Below are 27,898 nucleotides of genomic sequence, written 5' to 3' on the forward strand. Positions count from 1 at the left end.
GGGCTGCAGGGAGCGCATCGACACCCGCCGCTGCATCCTCCGCTGACACCGGGCATCACGTGTGGCAGCCCCCGGGGCTCCCCCGGCTGCCGAGCCGGTCATGGGACCGCCCAGCTCCCGACCGAGCCCTTCCCGAGAGCGCGGGGCCACGGCGGGCGCTCCCGCCCCGCTGGGGTGCGAGGGGCACGGGCGGTACTCACGTATCGGCTCACGAGGGTCCGCAGGAGGCTGCAATCCATGGCGGGCGGGCGGCTCAGGACCGCGCCGCAGGGTGCTCGCCGGTGCCGCCGGGCTCCCTGGCTCGCCTCCTCCCTTCCCACATGCAGGGAGCCGCGCTCGCCCCGCCGGACCCGCTGTGACGCCGGCCCGGCGCTGGCCGCCAGTCCCGGCTATGCCATGTGCTCGCCGCCGCCGCTGCGGCGCGGCGCCCCGGGGCCCCGCATACCCCCCGTCGCTGCTGCTGCTGCTGCTGCTGCTGCTGTTGCTGTTGCCGCTGCCGCCACTACACTTTCGCGGAGAGGAGGCGGAGAGAAGCCGCCGCCAGCCGCTGCCCGGATCGGCTCTCCCACCCCCCGCCCGCTCCGGGGCTTTATCCGGCGGGCGGGGCCGAGGCCGCCCCCGCCGCTCCCCCCGCACCTCCTCGCGCGCGCGCCCGCCCGGTACCGGCCCGGCCCGCGCCCGGCTCGCGCCGCTCCGATCTCGCCGGGCGCTCCCGGCCGCGCGCTCCCGGCCGCGCGCACGTCACGCGGGGCGGGCGCGCGGGCATGCGCGCGCCGGCGCTCGTGCCCGTGCCCGTGCCCGTGCCTGCGCCCTGTCCCCCTCCCCCTCCTGTCCCGCGCGCAAGGGGCGACCGGTAACGGCTGCGCGCGGGGTTCGCGCGCGAGCGGGTTTGGGAGAGCTGAGGGGAGACATGGAGTGATACTGGGAGGGAACTGAAAGCGTAGGGACAAGCCAGAGAGTGATGTCGGGTGCACTGGGAGGGAACTGGGAGCACGGTGGGGGGGAAAGCCAGGGAGTGACACTGGGTTCAGTAGGGGAGAAGTGGGAACACTGCTAGGAGACAGGAAGCAATACTGGAAGAGCTTGGATGGAATGAGAGCACGAAGTGGGTGACACTGGGAATACTGAGATGGCATGGGAACATGGGGGGGGAGATGGGGGCGGGGCCGTGGGGAGCCAGGGGGTCATACCGGGAGCACCTGGAGGGAACTGAGAGCACTGGGGCGAGCCAGGGAGTGACACTGGGAGGGAACTGGGAGCAATGAGGGGGAGGCAGTGAATGATACTGGAAGCACTGGAGTGAGCCAGAGAATCCTACTTGGAGCACTGGGAGGGAACTGGGAGCACTGGGGGAGATAGGAAGTGATACTGCATACTCCCTCCGCCCCGCCTTCCCCTGCCCCCCCGCGCTCCCGCCCTGCCCGGAGCGAGGGGAAGGTGGAAGGTGAGGCGCAGAACAGGAGGGAGCGGCCGCCGCGCCCTTCCGGGGCGGAGGTGCGGGCGGCGGGACGGCGCCTTTGCCCCGCCGGGGCGGGAGATGCGTTCCCGGGTGTGCCCGGGGTGGCGGTGGCGCTGGCTCCGCGGTGCTGCTCCGCCGGAGCCTGGCCTGCCTCTCGTTGGACCGTGAAAAAGATTTCGATAAGTGCTGCCGGTGCCGCGCGGCGGGTCCGAGTTGTGCTGAAGGCAAACCCCGCTCCGCCCGTCCCGGCGGCCGAGCAGCGCTGGGGGGCAGCGCGGCGGGAGCCCGGCCGGACAGGTGGGACCTTCCCGCGTGTAAAACGCAGCAGGAACGGATAAAGAAAGTTCTGTGCAGTGACTAAAGCCCAAATATTACTGTCCTGATAAGGCCACAAACGATAGAAATGACTTGGTGTTAGGTGAAGGGATAAGCAGAACTCAGCAAAAACGTGCACAAAACAGAAGTAGGAGCATATCAGTATTCTATTTTTTTTAAAATACCTGAAAGAACACCTTTAAAGGCCTTTATTTTACTCAACTGTTGGGTTTTCATGCCATTCATACCGAAGACTAGCTCAAGTTTGCAAGATTCTTGTAAGCAGTCTCAGATGACTTCTGGATTACTCTATACAACTTAATGTAAAATTAAGCCTCTACACCAAATACTTTCTCAAAAATAATTTGGAACTTATCAATTTTGTAAAATTCAATCATTTACTGAAATTATTAGTTTGGACAAGAGCATTTTATGCTTATGAAAATCCATTCTCTTCTTTAGCAGCAACCACATAAGCTGTCCTTTATTGCTTAGTTTATGGCCATAACTAGGCAATTTTTGCTTCTTTAGTTTTTGCGTTGTCTCAATTAAAAAGTTCTCTGGACACCATAAAAGATGCTAACCCAAAGAGTACCTGAATTTCTAATACAACTAACACATAGAAAAAATAGAAATTACACTTTTTGAGATCATTACGTAAATACTACGAGAAAGGACATATAATTGCTTCTTTACAGGTCACCTTTAATATAGATGCATTATGTACATTTGGCATTTATTGCTGGTTAGATTGCAAAACGTATAATTTAATGCACACTAAGTGCACTGTGGTCAAGGTAACGCTGCTATTCAAAGTCTAAAGTGATGTTGGTCTAAACCCCAATTTTCTTCATCTTGGTTATGACTAATAATTTGTATGCATTTTGTAGCACCTCCCCTTTTCATGCTCCTGTTTACAGACCAAATGGTTTGTAACATGGGTTTCTGTACTTGCATTTCACTTTCGAGAAATCATCACTGAAACTGAAAGGGGAAAATAATTAGACCTATGAAACAGGAATTTTTCTCAAAAGTAGCAATTCTACATGAGTTAACACAAAACTGTTATCTGTTTATTTACATGAACAATTACATGTTACAGTAATATTATGTGTGCGTATCATTAGTCTTCAGGAAACTAGTTTATTACCAAAAAAACCACAGAAGAACTTAATTTGTGAGCATAAAGGGATAATTTCAAAATATTCAGTTTGCAAAGCTGAAACAGGAAATTCTTTGGATTGGTTTTTAGGGTACTTCTCTGTCTAGCCATTCCATTTTCAAAGAATCTGTGAAATATTCATATTTTGTAATATTTTTAAAAGTTATTCCACTTTTATTTAAGCCGTGCCATTTAATCAATCCAATGTTTTCAACGACATTACTTCTTACCAGGATCTGGAATGAAAGTGGATTTTCAAAATATGCAGAAAGTTGTTTTTTAAAGTTTTCTTTCTCTTAATACTTTTGGTAGTTTCTTTCATCCAAATGCCTCAATATATTTTTCCACTTAATGAAGTGTCTTGTGTGCAATGCACACCCTACTTGGTACACTTCTTGGAGCATCTCTGAAGGGAAGGAAGTTCACCTGATGAGCTGGGAACAGTTACCAACAGCTCAGTGCTGAGCATGATCAGCATGGGGATATTTCTAAGTTCCTTGTTGTCTCCTCAGCTTTAGTAACCAAAATGGGCCTGCAAGAAACATCTTCCTTGCATCCAGAGCCTGGACCCACTTGTGGCTTTAGGTTCTGCAAAGGTTGGCTGTATTCCCTTAGGTGAAAAGGGGACCAAGGCTCCTGTTCTTACTGACTCTTTCAGTCAAGGGCAGGCGACACACACACACACTTGGATACAGCCATTTCCCGGCTACTGCTCAAGCAAAGCTGAGCCATTTTCCTGCCCTTCCCTATGCTGCCAAGAAAAAGAGAGAAAAGGAGCACAGCTGGATTTTGGGCAAATATTGAGGTGAAATGCCAGCCTGCGTTAGCTGTCTCTTGTGCCCACACTTCCCCAAAAATGACACCTAAATGTGCAGCCCAGAAGAGAGCACCCACCAGTAGGACACCGAAAATTAACACAGCACACCCTTGCCAACTGAGCCATGTTTGTGCAGGGAGGACTGAACAGCAGATATCTGACTTTTTGGAGTTAAAAGCTTCTCCGGGGGTAGTGTGCAACTGAGTAGGGTGTTTAGGTCATACTTCTAGACTTAGGTACCTCAAATCTGCCTAAGTCAGGCTTAAGGTGCCTGAGTCCTTTATTGGATCTATCCTTAAGCGACCTGCTAAAGGTCACGTTGTGACTTAGCAGTCGAGCCAAAAGAGGAGCCTTGATCATACTGGTCATGGATCTGTTCTGCCTATTATGCAATGTTTCACTTTCAAGCAATTTATTAAACTAATTGTCTTTGAATATGCTATCACATTTATTTCACTCCTTATTTCTCATTTTAAAAATAAACTCCTAAAATTACCTGTATGGTGTCTTTATCTTGTGTGACCTAGCTGTCTTTTCTAAATTTCTTCTTCTTCTCTGACTGCAGATTAGATTTCCTGTTCTATTGCTCTCCATTTCTCCTTCCTGTTCTTACTGAATGATTCCTTGTGATCCATTACTGGCCTCTCAGCCTCCTCCTACCTGCCCAGCTGAATCACCAAATGCTCTAGATCTTACTACTTACCACAGAATCTCACACTGCTCCTGATTTACTTACTGTGTCAGTACAGTTCTGCTTGAAAGATCCCCCTCATTGTTTAAATAGCATTAGAAATGAAGGTGAATATGTTAGTGTGCAAAAGATTTACTCTTCTTATGTACAGATGTATTTTCTGTTACTTTGCAATTATTACTGAGTTACTCTGTTTCATAATTGCAGTGATGTTGAGAGACTCGTCCAAGGGCAACTGTTCCAGCAGAAGAGACTCATGCTGGAGTCTCTTCTTGAGGCAGTGATAGATACCCTGCAGTTTAGTCTACCTTGACTTTGGAAAGTGGGAAGACAGGATTTAAAGCTGAGCCCCAATAAAGTTCCACAGTTACCACAGGCACAATGGTGATATAGTACACATGGATAACATGGTAGACATCAGAGGATTTTTGTTCTGGATTTTAGGATGTTTAACATCTGTTTATGTTCCTGCTTCCTATTATGTTAGTGACTATGTACCTCTAGTAGTTCTGGCTAAAGTGACTAAATACTTCTTGAAAAAACTGTATGTAGGTGGTAAGAGTTGACTTGGGCATAGGTGAGAACAGTGTGAGGGATGGGAAATACAGAGATTGAAAAGCCATTAATTGTATGCAGCTCATCTGCTTGAGAAATTGGTGTATGCTTTGAGTGCAATTGCTTATCCTGCAGCGTTCCTGGCTTTTCCTCTACAAATATATCACTTCTTAATTTGTGTCTCTCCCTCTATTATATTTCTGAAAAGCTAATTATTCCCTCAGTGGAACAGATGTTTGTGCTTTGATCTATTGAAATAGTATTTTCTCAGATCCTTCTGAATATTGTTTGTGAAAAGAGATACCAACAATAATTTTCAAGTCTTTGCTTTATGTTAAAAACATTTCATGGCCTGGTGTTTGTGACAGATGTATTTAATTTGAAGAACATAATTAACAGTTACTGGGATACTCTGAGAACTTACCTGCCCAGGACAGGTAACAAACTGAAGGTGAAGATGAAGCAAGTAAAATGGCCAGCATTAAACTGCTCTGCTGATGATTTTAGTAGAAGTAGAGTGGCCCAAAGGACACAGGATTGAGCACTGGAGACTGAAGATCACTCTTGCTTGACTTTCTTTATCTAGATCTGGTTTTTTTTCCAGAAAGCATCTATGTGAAAATGAGACATTTCTGACTCTGACCTCTTTGTTTCTAACCTCTGGCAATAATGCATAACTTCTGTTATAATCAAAAGCTAAATGCACTGTCATTATGACGAAATGTAATTCCCACATCCTTGCTACCAAAGGTGACCTTTGTTGTATAGTTTCTTAACAAAATCCTCTAAAAGAACAGAATTTGGCTTCTAAATATCCAACACAATCAAACAAATGCACGTCAGTTAAAATAATTTGGCTGCAATCTTCTGCCAGGTCAGGCAGTTAACTGCAATTACAACCAAGATTTGTTCATCTGCTTTACCTGATGCAAGAGCCCCAGTCCTTGGCTGCTGCAAAGTAGTCCTGTTCATCAGGAAGGTCTTACTAGTGAGATAGAACAGTCACCTGAACTGTTTGGAAGACTTGCCCCATCACTGTGAAACAGTGTATGAAACTCATTAAGAGGAAGCCCAGCCTCCATCAGAAGAAGCTTCTCCTGGGATGAAATGCTGTTGGCTGCTATGGTTACTAATGTGATTTTCCATTTACTTCCTTGTTCACTCACCTGCTCTCCCATTCAAGCACCACACACAAGTACCTTCAGAGAGATTTGTTGTTGGAATAGTGACAAACCTCATTAGTGGCAACCATTCACAATCACAGAGAAAAAAAGATACAAACGAGCAGCAAATAAACAGAAGAAAGGAAAGTGCTGGAATCTATGGGTATTGTGAATAATATTCTGTCCTTGCTGCTTTGTGAACTTTGTGTTCTCTTTGCTTTGGATTTGCATTAATGTTAGTCTTGCCTTATGTCTCTATTTTACACCTCAGTGCCTTGATCCAGCAGTGAACTCCCCACAGTCAGACTCCTGTGACTGTAGAGCTGAGCGCAGCATCAGGATCTAGATGGGGAAAGTATTGTGGTTTATTTTTGGTATTTTAAAGGGACAAGAACATTATTTTGCTATTTAATTTTATTTTTGATAGCACTTCACAGGTCTGGTTTCCACATTTACATACATTTTTTTCAGCTGTTACATTTTTCTGATTAGACTGTCTAACTGTGTAATCGTTTTACACTGTGAAACTGTCAAATTCCAAATAAATTTCAGGTGTTCAGGCTGCTTTTTTTCCCCCAAGTATCAAGAAAAAAGAGATTACTTTTAAAATAGCGTATGAAAATTCCTGTCATATTTCATGATAATAACCAGATGGACTAGTTAGTCCAGCTACTATTCACCATAACATACTTCCAGGTTAGGAAGTACTTTTCGACAATATTTTCTAGCAATAAAAGCAAGGAGCTGATCCTCCAAAAGGATAGTAAATAATAAGGATATCACTTTCTGGCTACTTTAATGTCATGTGTTAAATTACTTTTGTTCTGATGTAGCATTCAATCGAAGCTGGAAGAAATCTTTTAGTGGTTTGTTCTTTCCCACCAAATAAGGCACTAAATATAGCAGTATCAGCATTCTGGGCTTCAAAAAAGCTGTGGTTCAGGTTTCTCAAGAATATCTGCTTTTTCTCCTGATTATGTTCAATTTGTTTTATAACTGTTTATTTAGGAAGCATGAGAAGCTTCAAATCAATACTTAAGTACCAGAAATATTAAGCACTACAAAACTGAACCATTTGCTTAGATAAAAGTGATGCAGTGATACAGTCATCAGATTTTCCAGTTTGAAAGTTAAAGCCAGCTGGAGGACAAATTCTTAATAAAGGGACACAGCACTGCAGTCTAGGGCAGTCTGACTTGTTCTACAGAGAACTGCCCGTGTACCTTTGCATCGTTCTCTCTTTCCTTCCCTCTTTGTTATTCTTGGAAGCTGTGTGCTCACAGGCTAGGAGTGGACACAGCAGTGGAGTGATGGTGGCAGAGGGTGTCTGAAAGATGGTCCTTTCTTCACCCCTTCACACCTCCTGATGACCCCCACAGGCAGTAGGATGGATATTGTCCTTTTTTTTTTCCTTGTAGCTAGATCCCAGGTGACAGTGACACAGACTGCACCTCTTTCATTTCTGCTGTCCAAAAGGCATCAGCATTTTCTCTAGATTAACAAAACTACCAGTATTTCAATACATATTTTCAAAATAATTTTTGGCTGTGTTTTCAATAGTAATGCTCTATACATGGCTTTCTCATCTGCATGTAGTAAGTATCAAAACCTGCTTTTATGGCCACAGCTTATTCGATTGAGAAGTAGTTCTTTAAGACCCTGCTGTGTTTTCCCTTAGTGCAGCTATGTCTGGCTCATCTTCTTGAGAAGATAAGGCTTGGCAAGATGAGCATTGTGTGGACTGGGAATCTTGCTGTGAGGGAACATGGTGAGACTTAGCATTTTGTAGATGGATTCAATGAAGTGTGTGAGATCCCTGAAGCTTTCAACCATGACAACACTCAATTCCATCATGTCACTTGCTGTGAAATGTGTAATGGCCACAGTCATTGGTTTTTTTTCCTGCAGGAGTTTGTGTGTATTTTCATTAAAGTTGCTGTTACAAGTTTGTTCCAATTGTCATTTGTATATTATGACAAACTGCTTTAGTTAAGTAGGCAATAATTCTAGGAAGGTTTCCTCCTGACAGAGATGTATTATCACAAACCTTTGCGTCTTTACAAAAGGGCTTATAAAGATAAAAATTAGAATTGCATAAAAAGGCAAAAATAAAAATATTAGCATTTTCATTGTCTTATCTTTCCAGAGCACAGCCTGTTGTCATGCCAAATATCTCTATATTATATATAATCAGAGAAGTTTGAATTCTGTATTCTCCTATAACATTCCACTCATTTAAATCCTCTAGAGGGGAGCAGGAAGAAGACCCAGACTAGTATAGAGGCTAGTATTCTCTGTGGACAGAAGTATTTATGGGCAAATCTAGTTCTGGTCTCCACAAATTTTATAAGGAAGAGAAAATTTGTGTAGCTTGCTGAGAGTGTGGAGGTAGATATGTGTGACTATGAAGTAGATTGCTTCCAGACACTATGTGTGCTTTTGCTGTACTGGAAGTTTGGGTTTTTTCTGTGTCTTTATTTCATGTAATGGGCATATGGATGACAGGCTAAATAGAAAAGGATTAATAAATGGTAGTGATGGCATCCATGCCTTGTCGTGATACTTCCCAAAGCTGTCAGTTCTGAAGGGAACCTGTCTGACTTAATAGCTGAGTAGGAAGGAGAGCTGGTCAACAGCATCTACACAGGGTGAAAAGCCTGGTGAGGGAGAGATTTTATCAAAAGGCTGTAGTTTTGCAAAGCAGCAGTTTCTTCTGAGATGTTAAGTCTGTGCAGACTAAGGTCAATTGTTCTGAGAAGGCTCATGTTTCCTTGTAACTGGGCTTAAGTTCTGGTTAGGCAAACCAAAGCTTTTCCTGATTTTGTGTTTACTCTGATTCTAACCTGAGGCATCTGTTTGCTGGAGTAGGCTGTCCTGGCAAGGGACATCAGTGACCATCCTGTCAGCAGGTGAAAGTCTCTGCTGGACCCAGGCAGAGGAGATTTGACCTAGTGTCCAGAAATCGTGGGACGGAAAAAAATATTTTTAGCTGAGAATTTCATGGGGACTTGATGCTCAATAGTAGTGAACTTACAGTGGAGGTCAATAATACTACTAGAAACCATTCAAGAGAAATGTATCTGGTAGTAAGCTAAATCCTATGATTAGGTGCCACCAACACTATTTGGTGCCCTATAAATGGACACGTTTACCAGGGCAGTCCCACAGCAGCCATTCAGTGTTGACTGATTTTAATACAATTAAGGTTACTGATTTGCCCCATTTTGATGCTACTGCTTCTACAAAGCTGGCTGGTGCTGGAAAGGAAGGGCCGAGGTGTATGATTTGTATCCTCCACAACTAGTGCTTTAACATCCCCAGGTGAAAGGAGAGAATGCAACCTATCTTACTTCTTGAATATGCTTCTTTCTTTTGCTTTCTAAAATAATTGTTTACTGGCAGTTTAGTGCCTAAAATTAGGCCACCATTACAAATCATCTTCAGTGCTACTGCAGAAAGATGAATGTAGCTGAATTTTCCTACACATGGAGATGCAGCTGCGATTCAGAGCCACTTGAAGTAGGAGTGCTGTCCTGAGTTGCACAGGCCTGCCCTGACACATCTGAACTGTGGAGTGTATGTGCATATGTGACATTTCTAGAACTAATCATCCTGGCAGAATGACTCCTGTAATAGGTATTGATTTATAGCTGGATGTGGGAGAGTTTGTTCATGTTGTCACAGAGTGGTTGAAATTGAGTTTTGTCAATTAGCAACCACTTTGCCTCCTCTATACTGAGAAGTATATGAACAAAGAGGAATTTCAAATTTTTGCCTTAGTTTTCCATATTGCTTAGAGAAGGAAGTGAGGGAAATGTCAGCTTTTTCCACTCTTCCCTGCTGTGCCCTTCTTCTGCCTTTGGAAAGAGTGGCTCGGGTTAATCATCAAAGGTAAGATATTAAGGAAAGAATCCAGTAGTGGGAGAAGTGATTTATGAAGGCTTCCCTGCTTTAAGGTCATGAGTCAGGGATTCCTTCCTTGAAATACTTAGCCCTTAGGCTGCATTCCCATCTTTGCCTGCTTCTTTGTAGTCCCATTGACGTTGGTGGACTGGCATGTGGGTAACTGAATTGCTCCTAATGATCCTCACACATTATGAATCTGAATGGCTTCTTGGATTTCTGCAGAGCTGCTTCAAGGGTGCAGGGCGGTGACTGTGAAGACAGAAACAAAATCTTATGAAAAAATCTGACCAAGTCTTGGGCAACTGCTAGCCAGAGAGAAGAGAGGTGAGGGGAAGGGAATAGACAGAACAAAGGTGGGATGGCTCTTTGGTAGCTCTTATCAATTAAGTTATAATTATTTATAAATGTGTACACAGCCACATGCATACAAACTCCTTTTACCTGTTTAACATTTTGATTACAGTGAGGCCCTTTAGTACTAGTCACTGTATATACAGATATAGACACATATGAAATCAAGGCACTTTTCTAATAATGCATAACCCAGTGGCTGATGCATTACATATATGTATTTATAGCATATATACAGAATGATGCAATGCATATATATATGAATTACAGTATTGTAAAGATGAACTTGCTGCTAAAAAAAAATGGAATACAGTAGCTGAAACTGTATTACTACAGTGTATTACATATCCCTTAAGGGTTACAGTTATGGGACATAAAAGCTAATTTTAGTCAAGAAGCGGCATATGTTGTCTGAGTTCCATGAGTAGACTGCTGCCAGTATCCTTTATGGTAGTGAGCCTAAAGAGAATTTGGATGGCCCCATTACAGCTCTGCAGTTTTTAGACAAGCTCTTAATGGCACTGAAACCCTGGATAATAAAAGCATTTGTTAAGTCATAGACCTTCTATTTAGTCTCATACTCAGCAAGCAAAAGAAGGCTGTGGGAATACTATGTTACATTCAGAAAAATTTTAAAAGCAAACAAACAAATTTTTATCTCAGGATTGTGCATCTGCTGGTATCAGGATATATTTAGCTGTGTTTATACAGAAAGTAAACTGCAACAAGAATCAGTGAAGTACTCTGATGGGATTTTTTTTAAGAAACATTTTAGAGTGAAAGCATGGTTGGACATTTTTACTGCATGAAATTGGAAACTGCTTGAAACAGGAATATTGAGTTGGTTTAATTTTGTATTCATCACATAAACAAAATACAATAAAAATAAATTTACTGAATAAAGCAAGAAAAGAACATTTAATAATAAAACTATAGTCATGTTCAAAGGTCTAAAGAACTCTCGAGGTGCTATATATGCATATAATATTATAAAAGTGCACTACAAACCTAGTCTGGAAGCCTGGGTTTTTATTTTATACTAATGGTTGGACAAATAGCAAAGAGCAGATAGGGAGACCACCCTACTTTCATTACACCTTTAAAGATGCTCTTATTCTAAATACACAAACATTATTACTTGAAATAGATACTACTTATTGCTGCTTTTACTTATTATTTTTGCTGAGAACATAACTGTGCTTCCTTTTTGCCCAGCAATTTCCCTTTTGTAATATAGTGATATGGTTCTGCATAACCCCCTGCACTGTACCCGTTTCCAGGTGTTCCAGCCACTACTGACTACTACTAACATATCTCTTTTTTATGTGGCCTGTTATGTTTGTCAGGAAAAGGTGAAGACAATGAATTTTCCTCCATGACTAAGGCCAAAAAAAGTGCTTTCTGACAAAATATCCTTTCCTTTTGCAGTAAGCTTACACATTACTCTTCCTATGCTGATAGGCTGCCAAGGCTTTTTTATTAACAGCTAGAAATTTTGGCATGGTTTCCCCTCAGATCTGAGTGGATTGTTAATACGTTTGATGCAGGCACATATGAGGCAACCGATTTATCATGCTTGAGTTTTTGTGTCCTTGACATTTATATCTTAAAAATCAAAGCAGCCTGGAACTGCACAGCACTTCATTGCAAACAGGAGGTGTATCCCTGCAGACTTCAGTTATTTAGCATGGATTTAGTGGTAAGGGGCAAATATCTGTAAAGCAGCATACATTCCTTTCACTTATGTGTCATATTTAGAACTCTGAAGATGTATTCTTTCTGATAGAGAGGTGTCAACAATATCATAAGACGATGTCTGTCACATTCAGATTACTTTTGTTATGATCCATTTCAGGGCAAGATTCAGTACCAACCTGTCAAATGGGAGGCAGGGTACTCCAGATGTAGCAGCTGCAGAAAATATCAAATACCATGCTAATTATTTTTTAGCTTCTATTCAACAGGTGAAGAAATTCTTAGACTGTCCTAAACTACACTGGTGAACTGAAAGGGAAGGTGAAGTAGGGGCAATCAGACATGTCAAAATGGCTTGACTTCCCTAAATCTGTCCAGTAAAAGCCTTCTTTTGTATCAGCAAAATAATCTGAAATAGCAAGAAAGGAGATGCCAGAAATGCCTCAAAAGACCATTTTGATCCTATTTGTGAAAAAGGATTATAAAAAAAGTTTTTCTCCATAGCAGACAGAAGAATGGAGTGTGACTTTCTAGGATGCTCTTAGTTTGAGATTACAGAGCCAGAAATACAAGCTCAATGAAACTTTTGGCCAGATTTACAGAATAGCTTACCAAATGTAACTCTGATGGAAATAAACAGTAAGAAGGGAAGAACAGTCTCCTGGCATCTGGTAGGCACTCCAGTCCCTGGAAAAATCATTCTTTTTGTTAACATGATTTATAGGATGCCATCAGGATTGATTGTGCTCGAAAATCTGATACTAAAGTTGTGAAGATTCTCGTGTGACAGGAAAAGGCCCAAATGAATCTATATATTGGGACCAATAAAAAGGGAAAGAGTCAGTTCTATAATAATATTCTAGGAATACAGGTGGAATTTTATTAATCTTGCATGGCGTTGCCAGTGCAGAAAGATCACTAGAAAATGCTACTGTGCTTTGTCCAGAATGAATATACTACTCCTGTTTAGAAGAGACAGATATCATGATAATCAGATATATAGCAAAATGGCTGTCAGATAAGAATATTATAGCATACAGTTAAGAGACAAATAAAATTTCATTACTTTTACAAGCTTTTACCTTGCTTCCATATGTGATGCTACCAAGGTTTTGCCAGTGACTGGAGCTAGAGAAACAAACAGCTGAAGAGGAGAGTTCTCTGAAGAGTGAAGGTGATCAGTCTTCCTGAAGAAGACAGGAAGAATAGAATTATACATGTTTTTTCAGCCTCAAAACTCTCATTATGATGAGGCTTTGTCTGCCGTTGTACGTGAGGTCCTGTCCTTTATAAAAATGTCTGGTTCAGGGGAGATTTTAGATATTAGAGAAGATAATCATAAAACCAATTATTTTCCAGAAGAAATAAATTCAAAATGTAGTTACTCTAGAAGAACATAGCAAATGTATAAATGTATAAATGTAAAAGACAGATCTTTTCCTTTCTTTGAGACTTTCTGCACAGAAAATGTTTATTTCTGTTCATGTTAGTTTGTCTGTTGGTGATTACATTGCATCTAGATATATTTGCATCTGGTTTTGCTCCTACTGTTTTTGCAGATTTCAGAATAAGTACATAGCTGCAACTTTCACATATTCTGTAGTCTTTAATGGGTACTTGGTTCAAGAAAGGATTAAAACCTTGGTTAAAAACTGGCTGGATGGCAAGGCCCAAAGAGCGGTGGCAAATGGAGTTACATGGAGAGACACAAGTGGTGTTTCCCAGGGCTCAGTTTTGGGGTCAGTTCTGTGTAACATCTGCACTGACAACCTGAGTGAGGGGATTGATCAGCTCCTCAATCAGTTTGCAGATGGTACCAAACTGGGTGGGGTTGTGGACCTGCTGGAGGGCAGGAAGACTCTGTAGAGGAATCAGGACAGTCTGGATCCATGGGTCAAGGCCAGTGGTATGAGGTTCAATAAATAGAAGACCCAGGTCCTACACTTGGGTCCCAACAACCCCATGCAGTGCTACAGGCTTGGGGAAGAGCACTTGGAAATCTGCCTGTTGGAGGTGCTGGCTGACAGAAGCTGAACATGAGCCAGCAGTGTGCCCAGGTGGCCAAGAAGGCCAGTGGCATCCTGGTCTGTATCAGCAATAGTGTGGCCAGCAGGACCAAGGCAGTGATTGTCCCCCTGTAGTCAGCACCGATGAGGCCACGCCTGAGATCATGTGTTCAGTTTTGGGCCCCTCACTACAAGAAAGACACTGATGTGCTAGAGCATATCCAGAGAAAGGCAGCAGAGCTGGTGAAGGATCTGGAGCACAAGTCTTATGAGGAGTAACTGAAGGAGCTGGAGAAGAGGATTCTCAGGGTGGACCTTATTGTTCTCTACAACTACCTGAAAGGAGGTTGTAACCGGGTGGGTGTTGGTCTCTTCTCCCAAGTAACAAGTGACAGGACAAGAGGACATTGCCTCCAGTTGCGCCAGGGGAGGTTTAGATTGGATATTAGGAAAAATTTCTTCACTGAAAGGGTGGTCAAGCATTGGAACAGGCTGCCCGTGGTAGTCGGTAAGTCACCAGCCCCAGAGGTGTTTAAAGACATGTAGATGTGGCACTTGGGGACATGGTTTAGTGGTGAAGTTGGCAGTGCTGGGTTAATGGTTGGACTCAATGATCTTAAAAACATATTCCAACCTAAACAACTCTATGATTCTATGATTATTAGGGGACCATTTTTCTCAAGGTAACTTATTTTGTAGTGTTTCATGTTGAGTCCACGAGACCAGATGTACCAAACCCATAAATTCTGGTTGTGTTTCATGTATATCGCTTCAGCTATATTTGACTAAAATGAGATCATTGAATACAGTTCAGAAATTTCTGCTTGTTCACCCAAACTACAGTTTAGTGAAAGTGATTTAAAAATATGCTGGTAGTGCCAGCAAAATCAGAGCATCTTCACTGCTCTGCATACTACTGAGCTTTTTCGCTTCTTTTTTTTCTTTCTTTTTTTTCTTTTTTTTTTTTTTTCTGTAATTTAAACTTTTGTCACTTTTCCACGTCAATCAGTTGGGTATGATTTTATAGTTTACCAGGTTTCTATTGATGTCATACAGGACAGAGACTCTTCAAGAAAGTCAGCATAACAATCCTTCATGGAATTTCATCAGATTTGTATGTCTCTTTGCACTTTGGCTTAAACAAGTAAAAATTTAACAAGTATTCTTTATCATAACTAAATATGCCTGGTTTTAATAAAGAAAAACAAGAATGCTACTAATGCAATTACTAACTTTTTTTGTAGTTAATGCTCTTCCAGTGCCCTGTTGGTCTACATTGATAGGGAGATAATTGGTTTATGTGCTAAGAAAGCTGATTATGCTGCGCAGACAGAGCAGGAGGAGCGTCTGAAAGATGTAGAAAATATGTAGACCAGAAGGATCACCATGTGGGAAAATACCTATGACCTGTGCAAAATCTTCATTAGTGTAAAATCAGTTTAAAATTAGTTTAAAATCTTCATTAGTTTAAAATCTTGCATAATTCTTTGCCCACCATGCTTCATTACTTATAAACACTACAGATGATGTGCACTGCTGTGTTATCTTCCAAAGAAAAGGTCATTGGAGGAATGAGATATGTATTAGAGGGGCTGAAGTCACTGGGATTGAGCCTGGAACACAGCAGCCTGAAGCAACGACAGAGAGAGGGAAGATCATGGACTGTAGCCAGCAAAGGCTACAGGTAATGAAGAGAGGTCAGAGTTGTCACTAAATTAGTATTTGTGAGAGCCAGAGTCTCTCCTTTTCTTGAGCTTTGTTCCTTTACTTCCCTTACAGAAAATTCGGAAAAGAGTAATTCTGTAAATGATTGCCTGAACAAGCAGGATCGGGAACTGCTATTCACAGTAAAGTTCTAGCAAAATACAGAAGGAAATCAGACACACCTCTGCACCCTAATTGAAGTAAGGCCCCACAGGAAGGAATTCTTAAATCAGACCAGACACTCCACAAAGAAGAAGTGGTCTAATACATTGACATCTTAACTGTTGCACTTCTGTGACTAAGTTTAGTCTGTCAGTTCATATCTAGTTAACTATGAAAGAAAATCACTGTTGCTTCAAAGGCAGAGTGAGTTTGATACTGCCTGATATGTCAAGCCAGAATACCTGACATGCAAATTAGGATCCAAAACATTCACTCTTATGCTTAGCTAGGTGCAGGCAAGATCAAAGGGGCTCCCAAAACCTTTGAATTTATTGAAGGGAAATTGGGAAATTTGTCTAGAGCTTGTAGAAGGGCAGAGAGGGCCCTGAGTAGAGACATGGGCAAAACTACAAACGACATAGTGATAAAAAAAATCCAGTGTCAAAAAGACCACCAGAACTGTTCAGCCTTGCGAATAGATGACTGAGAGGGGACCTCATTAGTGTCTGAAGGGAGGGTGCCAAGAGGATGGAGCCATGCTCTTCTCGGTGGTGCCAAGCAATAGAAGAGGCAATGGGCAGAACTTGGAACACAGGAAGATTCACCTGAGCTTGAGAAAGAACTTTTTTACTATGTGGGTACCAACCATTGCCTGGAATGTATTTTGTCTTTTTTGTCTTAGAACACCACTGTGAGGCAGAAGTACTTTTCTCCTCTCTTGCCAAAGGAAACCAAGAACAAACATCTATGGTGCGTTTCATGTGTTAGAAGTTCTAAGTCTTGATTTTAGCTCAGTCTTTCCAAATGCAAGTGTACACCATGGCATGAAATCTAGAAGTGCAATTTGACAGTGTCTGCACTGTAAGAATCTTCACCTGAACAGTGTCTGAACTCCTACTATAACCAGTGAAGAGCTAATCAAGGCAGGCAGGGAGCTCAGGGAGGCTTTCAGTTGACCAGATGTGTTTCCCTGTAGACACCTGTCTATATGCAGACATGTATGTAGACACCTACTGGGGGAGAAAGTAGAACTAGGCAACCTCAAGTGCAGTTGGATATACTGGTATCTCTGTATCCTGGCTGAGTCGTCACAATATTCAGCAACAGCCCTTCTTGGTGTGTCCTGTGGCTGATGAAGAACAGACATGTCAGCCAACGGGTTCGTGGCTAATGTGGAAGTTGCAGTGGCCCTATACCACATGTGGCACAGACAGCTGGTGTCTGTAGGTAGCCAGAGCTCAAGCAGCCTCATCCTTTGAACAAGGTGGTCACGGACTAAGTACTAAGCGAGGCAGATAAAGGAACAAAACTCTGTCAGGAAATATTCTGGCTGTTACCCCACCCTCTGTCCTATGGGATAATACAGATATAAACAGAATGACTCAGACCAGATCCCACGGGAGTCAGGCCCTGAACTCCTTTGGGATATTGTCTCCACATGAATTATTACAGGTTATATAGGAAGTCTTTGCGGCAGAATATAAACAAACTGTGGCATCTCAAATCTTAGGCTAATGTTTTGATACCTAGATAATCCATGGTGAGGTGGCTTGTGAATATTTTTTATTTTTCTGAAGTACTTTAAAACACTTCTATGAGATTTAGAAATAAATTTTAACTGGCTGCTAACTCTTTACCTCTGTTTTAATTGAATCAGGAATTATTTTGAAATCTGCCATTTTATTAAGGACCACTGACGTCACAAATGAAGAGACAGAGCAGTGTTATATGCACCTTGTACCTCTGAGTAAAGGTTCTAAATTTGCTCATTCTAGGAAAAAAAATGCAACATGTTCTATGCTGGTTGTAGCACATGTACACAGAAAGACTGCATGCCTCTGGCTTAGGCTGGAATGGGCATGGAAAGATGACTGTGAACGGAACATGTGAATTCAGTGCAGTCAAGGATGACATAGGTGGTTTGTGAAGTTTAGTTTGTATATATTACATAAGGCAGATGTAAAAAAAGTTTTCATGCTCATCACCTTAGAATGTGCAGCAATGTGCAGATAGATCATGATTTTCCATAATCTGTGTTCCCCAGTGTTGCACAGTACCTCAGGTGCCTTCCCCCTTCTATTGCCAAAGGTCTCCTGTCGGCCCTTCTGGACCCTGCTTTTCCCTACCAGCTGGGCACTCCTGCCCCCAAGCTGCCCCTTAGCCTCGGGCCTTTTCCCTTGGTGCCCCCACATGGTTGTTCTCATGCTGTTATTCCCATGGCCTCACCCTAGCAAACCAGCTGCTGTGGTGGTGGTGGGTTCTCCTGGGGAGTGACCAGCATTGGCCAAGACTGACCTCCTCACGCTGCTGTCTCCCACCCCTCGGCTGTAGGGTCTGGCTGACCTGAGGAGACCCATGATGGACTGCACAAAGCCTTCCAACTGGTCAGCACAGCGCTGCATGCACGCCCTAATCAACGCTGACATACAGAGGAACAACAAACACAACAGGGCCTGGGGCAGGTCCTGAGGTCACCCCGGGCATCACTGCAGGGAAGGCAGGATGGTGGGCGGCACCAGCTGTCCAGGGCAGGATGCTCATCAGAAGATCTGCCATCCCTCCTTTTCTCAGCTGTCCACTAAGAGCTATTTTTCTCTCTCTCCTCCACTCTTCCCATCCCAAAAAGTAACATTCAATATGAGAGGTATTGTAAGCCACCGGCTGTGAATAATTGCCCCTGACAATAACACTTTGTGTATGTGAACCTGTCTCAGCATCCTCTGGGCAACGAATTTAATCTTTGTCAGGTTCAGGGCTTTTTAGGTCAACTTTCTTGGATCAGAATACATGTAATGATATATTGATGGCCTAACTATTGAGAGTGAAAACTATTGCTTTTAAACCTCTTATAATGTCCTTTTTTTTGACTCCTGCACCTTTACATAAATGCATCCCTGCTCTCAAGTCTAACGGATTTCTGATTTTGGTACAGGAGAAAAAATACCATCTTCACTAAGCACTAGGAACATGGAGTTCCCTGTCTTCAGTTATGGAAGAAATGTATATATAGAATATGTAAAAAACTATTCTTTCCTGAGTTGCTTGCCTGGCTGATATTAGAAGACCAAATCTATCATATTGGCATTCCTGGCATTGCCTCAGAAGAAGCTAAATGCCAAAGGGGGTATAAAGCTGCAGGGTAAGTATAGGTTAAATCCATTTTCAAAGTAACTTCATCCTGTCAGCACTGATTTTTCTATTTACTTCAAAAGTCAATAGATATTTAGATCACTGGAGATTGGATTTAAAATCAATTTCATGTGATAGAAGCTCTATAATATGCACAAGAGGGTATTGCCAAAGAGTCTTGGACCAAGGCATCTTGATTTTATCATCTTTATAAATTGTGGATTTTTTTATAGGGAGAACATTTATATTGTTGCTATAGGCATGCGTAATCTGGGTTATTGTAAAGGCTGAGACCAACCATATTTCAGATGGATAAGATAATTTTCCTAATATTTGAAAAGTATTGTATTTAAAAATATGTAATAGAGTAGGAAATAATCACATCTATTGTTATGTAATGTGCAATTAGTCTTGTATCTAATATAAAATATATTTATTCATTAAAGCCAGGTCAGTCCTGTACTATCAAATATAAAATGACATTCATGAGAGTGGTGGGGTTTTTAAAAACATGTAGCATGATTATTTGAAATATTGTTTTTAAGAAGATGAAAATATTGAATTTCTCATCCATTAGACAATTTTTCTTCTATTGGATTTATTTTTTAAAACTGGCCATACTCATTGAAGACATTTGAAATCCAACACAATGACAAATGCAACAAAAATAATTAATAATTTTACTTTAATAAAGTAAAATTATTCAAGTTTTTTATTCTGTCCACTACAGCTGTATGCAGCTGCCTAGCATGAATAATATTCTATAGACATCTGTGGCAGTTAAAAAAATCTAGGCATTATGAAAGCTATATGTGAGAGTCTGGAAAAAAGATATTACTGGCTGGAAACAACTCTGTGTGTGGGGAAGGGGGCAAATTGAGTTCTGCCAAGGTGGAATGGTGCTCTGCCCTCATAACCCCACCTCCTTGATAGCCTTTAGTGCAGCTGTCAGTCACTGGCACACTGAGAGCACTGCCCCACAGCCCACCCTCTGGAGCCCCTAACCCAGATCCCGAATGGCTATTAGCCATTGGCACCCCTGAAAGCCCACAGGACATCCCTGGAGCCCCTGCCCCAGATCTCGAATGGCTGGCAGACCAGAAGCCCCACCTGGGCAGGGAGTGGCCACAGGAGTCCAGAGCAAATAAAACCAGCAGCAAAAGGCCTCCAGATGGTCAAGGCCCCATTGTCCTTGGATTTGTGGTAGTTGGTTCTACACTGGATCTAAAGTAGGAGCTATAATTCTCTCTTTCTCTTGCTCTCACTCTCTTTTTTACTTCTTCTCATAATTCCCTTTTCTTGATATTTGGAAAACTTAAACCTGGATGGGTTGGAATTTGCTAAGTCAATGCTTTGTGAAGTTCTTTATGTTGATTGGATGTGTGCTTTAAACTTTTGCCAAGTTCCCTTATTTTCCAAAGTTTGCCAGTAAAGGTGTGTTATTTTGACCCCCTGAGAAGCATCGTAGCATTTTTCCTGTGCGTGGCCTCAAGGTATAAAAGAGCCAAAGGCTCCCTTAATAAAATCCATCAGATAGATTTTTGGAGCCTTACATCTTTTTTGGCATAAAACCCCTTCGATGAGCTCGCGAGGCGAGCCTGGCGTCTTACACTATGCCAAAATAGTGAAACTAATGGAGCCTGCTAATTCATTTTATATAATGATGCAATGACAAGTGACAATTTGAGCATGCATTTTAACTGAGTACTCATTTTTACTTGTGATTCATATGAATAACCAATTATGTCTTTAAAGGAGACTACTATATAGAACAGGCTTTCAAATATTTGCTCTGCTTTAACTGTATTTTAAGGAGAATTTTTTAATATTCTATTTTAATTTTGCTAAATGTCAATGTATTGCCTGATGTTTTAGCTGATATTTGCCATGTTAGCAATTTATATTTTCCTAATATAAATTTTGTTTTCCTGTGTATCCTATAGATATATGTTCTATATCACTGAGCTGCATACAATCATACATATTTATGATCTAGACATTTGTATGTCACACACATAAAAGCTCAAACAGCTTCAAGTTATTCCCTGATTTAAGGCATTCTATGTATGCTGCACGTTAGTGCACCTTCATGACATCCCAGGGCAACTTTTATTTCTTTGCACCAAGAAACTCTTCCAATCTTGGTCAGCTTGAACAGTAACACAATCCAAGAAAATTACTGTAAATCCTTGTAACTCCTAGAGGTAAAACTGTACTACCCTGGAATGCTACTTGCAGTAATCAAGTCATAGAATCATAGAATCATTGAGGCTGGAAGACACTTAAGTTCATTGAATCCAACCATTAACCCAGCACAGCCAAGTTCACCACTAAACCATGTCCCTAAGTGCCACATCTACACATTGTTTAAGTGATTGAAATCTTGATTTAAACTGGAATACAAGTTATGCTAGAATTATAAAAGCATACCTCTTCTATACACATCATATCACAGAAGCATCTCAACTGACCTTTGCAATGCCTTTGTATGAAGGTAATTAGGAAATCATAAATGTAATGTAGAGGAGGAATTAAATTAAGTCTTCAAGACATAGCTCTGCTTAAAATAATTTAACACATGCTACTAATGAAAGCCACCCCTAATCTTGATATTAATTTTTTATTCACATAATATGGTTCTTTTTTCCCTTCTTACACATTTTCTCTGTTTAGTACATGAATAAATCCAATTAACATAATTTGAGCACTCAGATAGCACTTTGCAGGATCAGAAGCCCTTTGGAAGAAATGTAGATTTTCTACGGCAACAGGGCCAGAAGGGGTTCCCCCTCTTTGTTAGAACTTTTAAGCACAACAATTACCATAGTAACAGTTATGGCCATCCTCATTTCAGTTCAATAAATTCAGTGACATGCTTTCAATTTGCTGACATGGAATGGTAGGACTATAAAATAATCCTGTATATTGAACTTGTAGATTTTCTTCTTTGAAATATGGCTGCTTTGCTACTCGTCTGTTGACAATTAGATCCAATATAAATAACTGAATCTCAAGATATTATGAAGGACTAACTGGACAAGAATTGCGTAAGTGACTAAATGCAGTTTTTCAAAGTCTAAATTAACTCCTCGAATTGATCTTTATTTTGCAAAGCATTTTATCATTATAATATAGTTTTAGAGGAGAAACAGAATGTGTTTTACCTGTTTCCCGCTACACAGTGGAGAATGATGTGTAAAATTACCATACGCTGTATTTTTTTCCTTTGATATCTTTTCCACACTGGGAATTTTTTAAAGGCATGCAGTTATGCAGATACCTATAGTGGATAGCTGGTACTTTTAAATGTGTTTCTAGGTAGGAAGGAGTAGAAAAGCAACAAGAAGGCATATAGCTCTTATAAAAGTGCAGGATCTCTGTGGGGCTCCACAGACTCCTGTGGAAACTGAGCTAGAACCTGCAGTACTGCTATTCCATCAGAAAAGGGTATAAAGTATATTACCTGGGGAAACTCCTGCAGGGACTTACTCCCGTGACAGAAATTTTCCTTTAGTGGAAAAGAACAACATGGTCCTGTGGGGAATTTTCACCTTGTCTTACGAGACATCTGTGCTGAGCTGACAACTTGTTTCACCACATTTACAGTGATCTTAAATAAGGTCATTCAGAAAGTGTAATTGTACCAATGTTAAGCTAAGTTAACCTTGATGCATTACAATATTAAAATATTCCAAATTTAAAAACTGTTAGTTTTCATTTTAGGACAGAAAACTAAAATTTCTGCCAGATTATCATGCAGAAAAACTATGTAATATGCATTACATTTTTCTCTAGATTCTAATAATAAAATACAGTTATTCTCACTGATAGCTTTTCTTCTGTGTATTTTTAGACTGAGGTAAGTATTTCTGAGTAATGTAACTGCCTTAGAATTGTGTCTGTGTGTGTGCGTGTGCGTGGGGCCAAGACAGAAAGGAATACTTATTTCAGAAGAGGAGGATTTAGTATGTCGTCTTCCAAAATATATAAAATAGATATATGTTCTTCCAAAATACTGTCATAATAGTCATAGGAAGATGTTCAAAATTAATTTAATGCAGAATCTTTCTTATTAGTTTCAGACTTGAAGCAGCTGGAGCAGGACATTTTCATTTTGTATGAGCAATTCTCATTCTAAATGAATGGAATTTGGATCAGTGTTTCCATATTAAGAGATGGTTCTGCCACAGCTCATCTTTTCCATCAATAATAGGCACCTGTCACCCCTGGCAGTTAAGAAATCCTAACTGGTACTGACTGTTTTCAGATATATTTCAAAATGAGACTTAAGCAAATGTTCTTCTCTTGGCAGTTTGAGTACTTATTTGACTTTACTCAGTTTGCAGATGCAAATAGGCATGTCATAAATACACAAGCATTTTTACAGCACGCTTTATTAATTCTTTAAGTCAGAGATTGTTCATCATCTGTCAGAGGCAGATTTACTGGAATGGGCTAAAGGACTTTTAAGTCCTTTCTTCTCACAGCCTACCCTATTAGTACTGTCAGCCTTCATCACAATGATGAAGAAAAACCTTTACAACATTTCTCCCATAGCCACTTCATGACAGTTAAAGCCTATCCAAAGCAATGCTTCAATTTAGTCAAAACACTTTTAATTTTCAATTAAAGCCTAATGATAGTTCTCCCAGTTTTGTCTTAGCTCTGACAAGACAAAAGCATGACTGTAGTTTACCAGCCAAGCAGTTTTTAGGAATCCCAGAAATACTATATCTATGTGATTGATATTGTGTGTTGCTGTTTTCATAAAGCTGAGGTGATGGGGATGTCTTTCTGTCTGCTCCAAGTTTGTTTTCTAAAGAATTCCCAGCAAATTCAGGCATATAATTCAGAATCAGTTTTGCAAGCATTCTCACTGTCCTTGGAGTAACTGTGGTGCTGTTCTACCGAAGCCTAATCAGTACTGTCAGGGAGCACCAAGGGCCAAGCTGCAGAAGACAAACATCTGTAAGGACAAGAATGGAAGTGGAGGCTCCATGACACTTATATATCTTCAGTGGTACTCCTTACAGGAGGAGTAGGTCACAGCAAAATTCTAATCAAACAAAATGACCCATATCCTTCATTTGCATAAGGGATAAAACCTATGCTGAAGTACATGGAGTTGATTTAGGATCGAATGAAGATCGTGAAACAACATGAGGTAGAGTCTCAGTGCCATAAAAAGTTAAAATCAACTTGTGTGATATGTACCTAGAGTCTTTGTGGCAGCAGTTGTACGTTCCCAGGAAAATGGCCAAGGATTTTATAAAGATGGCTGTCAAATGTGTGAATGAGAAACTCTCCCTAAAAGTAAATAAACTTCCTCATCTTGCGTTTGAGTCATCAAAACTGGTCCGTGACCTCTAATTAAAGGTCTTTTAATTCTTTGTCCATATTCTTGCCTACTTTTCCTATTACTGAAACAAATCAAGTATATACAAATAATTAAAATAATAAAATAATACATATTCAGAAAACTGTATTCCGATTTTTACAGGGAGAATCTGACAAAAGAATGTCTTCCTGAGCTTTTAGCTGTAATGGTATTTTTATAGGTCAACTTTTTTGCCTTTTCTCATGCATGCACACAACTACTGTTCAGAACATTAAATTTTCAGATCTTAAAATAACATTTCACCTATGTTATTCAGCACGACAGTCTGAAAATTCACATGAAAAGAAGTACATTTCTAGTGATGTTGGATGCTGAGCCTTTTATGCTATGGGTTAGAATGCATGTCAAAAGACAGGTTTGGGAAAGAAAAAAGGCTGCTGTTGTGCTTTTTGGTTTCTGAGAAATTAAATTATTATTAATCAACCCACATTTTTATATACTGATGAACATAAAAGTTTAACACTGCCTCAACTGTAGAGATTAAGGAGAGAGACAATAAATCTTGTGATAGGGAAGGTGATGGTCTTAAAGGACATATTCTTCAACTACTTTGCAGATCTCAAGACTAACACAAGGACACAGTATTTTACAAAAGGGAATTAAAATGTTCCTCTCTTTCCTGCCTACTTCTCCAATTGGAAGCCAGGGATGTTTTTTAGCCAATAAATCTTTGCCTGCAGGGGAACATAAGATTATGAATCTCTTTTGTCATGAAAAGCCTAAAAAAAAATACGTTTGCTAAAATTTCTGAAAATAAAGGTAATGGATTATTGTAAATATTAATTTAAATTTGTTTTGCCCTGATCGCATCACGAACAACAGATGTTGCAGCAGAAACATCCGCACGGCAGATTGTCCGGATGTACAGCAGGCTCACGGAATGTGAAGGAAGTTTGCTGTCAGGAGTCCTCAACTGTGTCAGCAGTTTGGGATGTGACCGGTGCTTAGCCTGTGGGAAGGGGGAGTGTGGCTGCTGAAGGTCCCTGTGATAATGCCTGTGCTGTCCAGATGCAGACCACCCACACGTGTCTGTGAACTCCACTGAGGTGCGTGTGGCTGTTTCTCAATGCATGTACAGTTCTTCTTGCACAGAGCTAAACCTGGCAGCATTGCTACAGATGCTTTTCTGGCCAGAATTCCTGGCATGAATTTTAAGGAAGGGTTTGCTTGCAATCACCTGATAGAAGAATATAGTAAATGATTACTTGCAGCAGAGAGCACAGTAATCCATTGTCAAATGTAATGGGAAAAAAAAGACGGTATTTGTGAAGAGAAACTAAGTATTACATTGTGATGGCTCTTTATTGTCAAATGTTTGAAAAATTAAAGCAAAGTACAAATGCTGTGGTTGATGGTGTTGCCTTTGACTGGTTTTGTTTTGTTTCATTTTCAGTTAGCATTAAGCTATGTCTTTTAAGTATAGGAAATATCATTAAAATTTTGTTTAAAATTATGACAGATTTAATTTTGTGCATCACTGGTGAAAGTCTGGGTTTTTTCTATCCTATTAGGCAGTTTTTTGGTAAAGACTCCTGGTATGAAAATAATTGCTTCCGAATACATAATTTTTTAAAAGTGTTTGGCAAACCAGACATCCCAGAGAGCTACAGAATGAGAACATACTGGGGCTGTGGGATGGCCTGGGCTGTATCGGAAGCATGTGCCCACTCTGGAGCTCTGAGTTCAGATACCACTGAATGTGGGCACATTATGGAAAGATAGAGAAATAGTTTCTGTTCTGTCTGTTCTACTTCTTTCCTGAGAGCTTCTCTTTCCATGATAAGAGGAGGTAAAGAGCCTAAAAGTGCCTTTAAAATTTCATGGGCTGAAGGTGGAGAAGGTGTCTGAGGTGTCTGTATTCCTTTGTGAAATGTGTGTCACTAGACAAAAGAGAGGAAGCAACCAAAAACCAAATGAGTTCTGAAGTTCTGCACAACCTTTGTTTCCACTCTGGTACAGGCCAGACAGATCCTATTTCATTTATTATTAAAACTCCTACTGAACTTTTGGAAATTAATACCAGGGAAGAACGTATTTTGTGTGGAAAAGTGCTGTAGAATACCAGTGAGGACAACGTGACTGCGAATGACAGTGGGAGTGTTTTTATTTCATCTAAGTTTGAAATAGGAGAACTGGATAGACTGCTGAAAGCAACTCTAGCAATGCAATATCCAGTATCAGGAGAACAAAATCCTTTTGTTTCCTGACCTCGGCCTCATCAAACAAACTAAGAGAAAAGTGTTATTGAGCCAGAGGAATCTGTTTACTGGAATGAACACCGAAGCTCTACGATGGCATCTTACAGCACAGAAGACATTGGAACAGAACAGACCTATTCTGGAAAAAAAAAGCAGCAACCATGCACAGATGGCAACAAAGTCAATGGAAAATGAACTTGCATGACCTACAAAGTAAACTGTCAATAATTTTGATTGCTTTGTTTAGCTGACAGCTGTGCCTAAAATGGATCTCAGTTATACTGACATTAGATGTTTTAAGGACTCTTTAACTGACATGCACATTTAATTCTATGTGAAATGTTCAAGTTAAATATGCTTGTGTCTTCAAAAATGTATGATCTGGTTGAGTTCAATAATGGTGAAAAATATCTATCCAAAATGAATGTTAATTTTTTATATTGTAGAGTTAATGAAGCTGTTTCTTAGTGCATTCCTGTAATGATCTCTGGAAGCTCCTGATCATCTTGCTGTAATATCAAAAGACTTTCTTTAGTATTTATGTTTTGTGTTCTGTACCAAACATGCTTTGGTATATGAATATTCTTTTACTCTATATCTTGATATGCATTCGCTTGCATATGTTACTAATCATCTAAGCTATGTACTTTGCCTCCTGAATGGATGATATACTTCCAAAATAGGAAAAATATAGTGTATCATAAATAATGCATTTTTATGTTAGATAGTTATATTAATTTCTTTGTCTTAAGCTTTATGATTTTTCTAGAATTTATGAGCATTTTTTAATAGATATTAGTGTAAGTAACAGCAGCCAACTGAATTCTCTACTTTTTATTCAAAATCACTTCTATTATTAGTAAAAATATGAATACATTAATTTAAGTATGATCCTACCAATTATATTCCAATATATTACGGAAATTTTTCCACAAGTGTATTCATCTTTCTAAGAAGTATGTACAAAAAGATATAAGACAGAAAGAAATTTTTGTATAATAGCCCAAAAGTTATAAAATGCAGTTGTGGTTTCTATCTTTAGTGAAAAAATAGAAGCTATAAATTACAAGATAGAACTTGTAAATCTGAACTTGAATGTGAAAACAATGATATACTTTGACTTTTCATAGACCCATTTCATCCAGTGGGTGAACTACACACTCCAAAAAATTACTAACTTCAACAAA

The 27,898-nt window shown here is 40.6% G+C and overlaps 2 protein-coding genes and 1 long non-coding RNA gene across 13 annotated transcripts in view; 1 reads left to right on the plus strand and 2 right to left on the minus strand.

Annotated features, from left to right (window-relative positions):
• The window catches only part of ATP11A (ATPase phospholipid transporting 11A), a 111,128-nt gene extending 110,802 nt beyond the window's left edge, over positions 1–326 (minus strand). For all 7 annotated transcript variants that reach the window (XM_064646479.1, XM_064646478.1, XM_064646483.1 and 4 more), the window contains exon 1: positions 201–326. In XM_064646479.1, the coding sequence (XP_064502549.1) occupies positions 201–239 (39 nt within the window). In that variant the 5' untranslated portion in view covers positions 240–326. The remainder of the gene's footprint in view (positions 1–200) is intronic.
• Positions 24–27,434, plus strand: LOC135410123 (serine/arginine repetitive matrix protein 3-like). Of its 5 annotated transcripts, none has more exons than XM_064646487.1 (4): positions 24–14,477; positions 23,192–24,279; positions 25,070–25,559; positions 26,473–27,434. In XM_064646487.1, exon 1 carries the CDS (start codon positions 101–103, stop codon positions 917–919), a length of 819 nt encoding a protein of 272 aa, XP_064502557.1. In that variant the 5' UTR covers positions 24–100; the 3' UTR covers positions 920–14,477; positions 23,192–24,279; positions 25,070–25,559; positions 26,473–27,434. The 5 variants fall into 5 exon arrangements, with proteins under 5 accessions (XP_064502557.1, XP_064502560.1, XP_064502556.1 ...); XM_064646490.1 differs by having other exon boundaries at positions 24–853; positions 4,319–14,477; positions 23,192–25,559; XM_064646486.1 differs by having other exon boundaries at positions 23,192–25,559.
• The window catches only part of LOC135410124 (uncharacterized), a 30,130-nt gene continuing 12,310 nt past the window's right edge, over positions 10,079–27,898 (minus strand). The window contains exon 3 of the long non-coding RNA XR_010428526.1: positions 10,079–10,317. This is a non-coding gene — a long non-coding RNA (uncharacterized LOC135410124). The remainder of the gene's footprint in view (positions 10,318–27,898) is intronic.

This window comes from Pseudopipra pipra, chromosome 2 (assembly GCF_036250125.1).
Source record: "Pseudopipra pipra isolate bDixPip1 chromosome 2, bDixPip1.hap1, whole genome shotgun sequence".
Taxonomy (NCBI): Eukaryota; Metazoa; Chordata; class Aves; order Passeriformes; family Pipridae; genus Pseudopipra; species Pseudopipra pipra.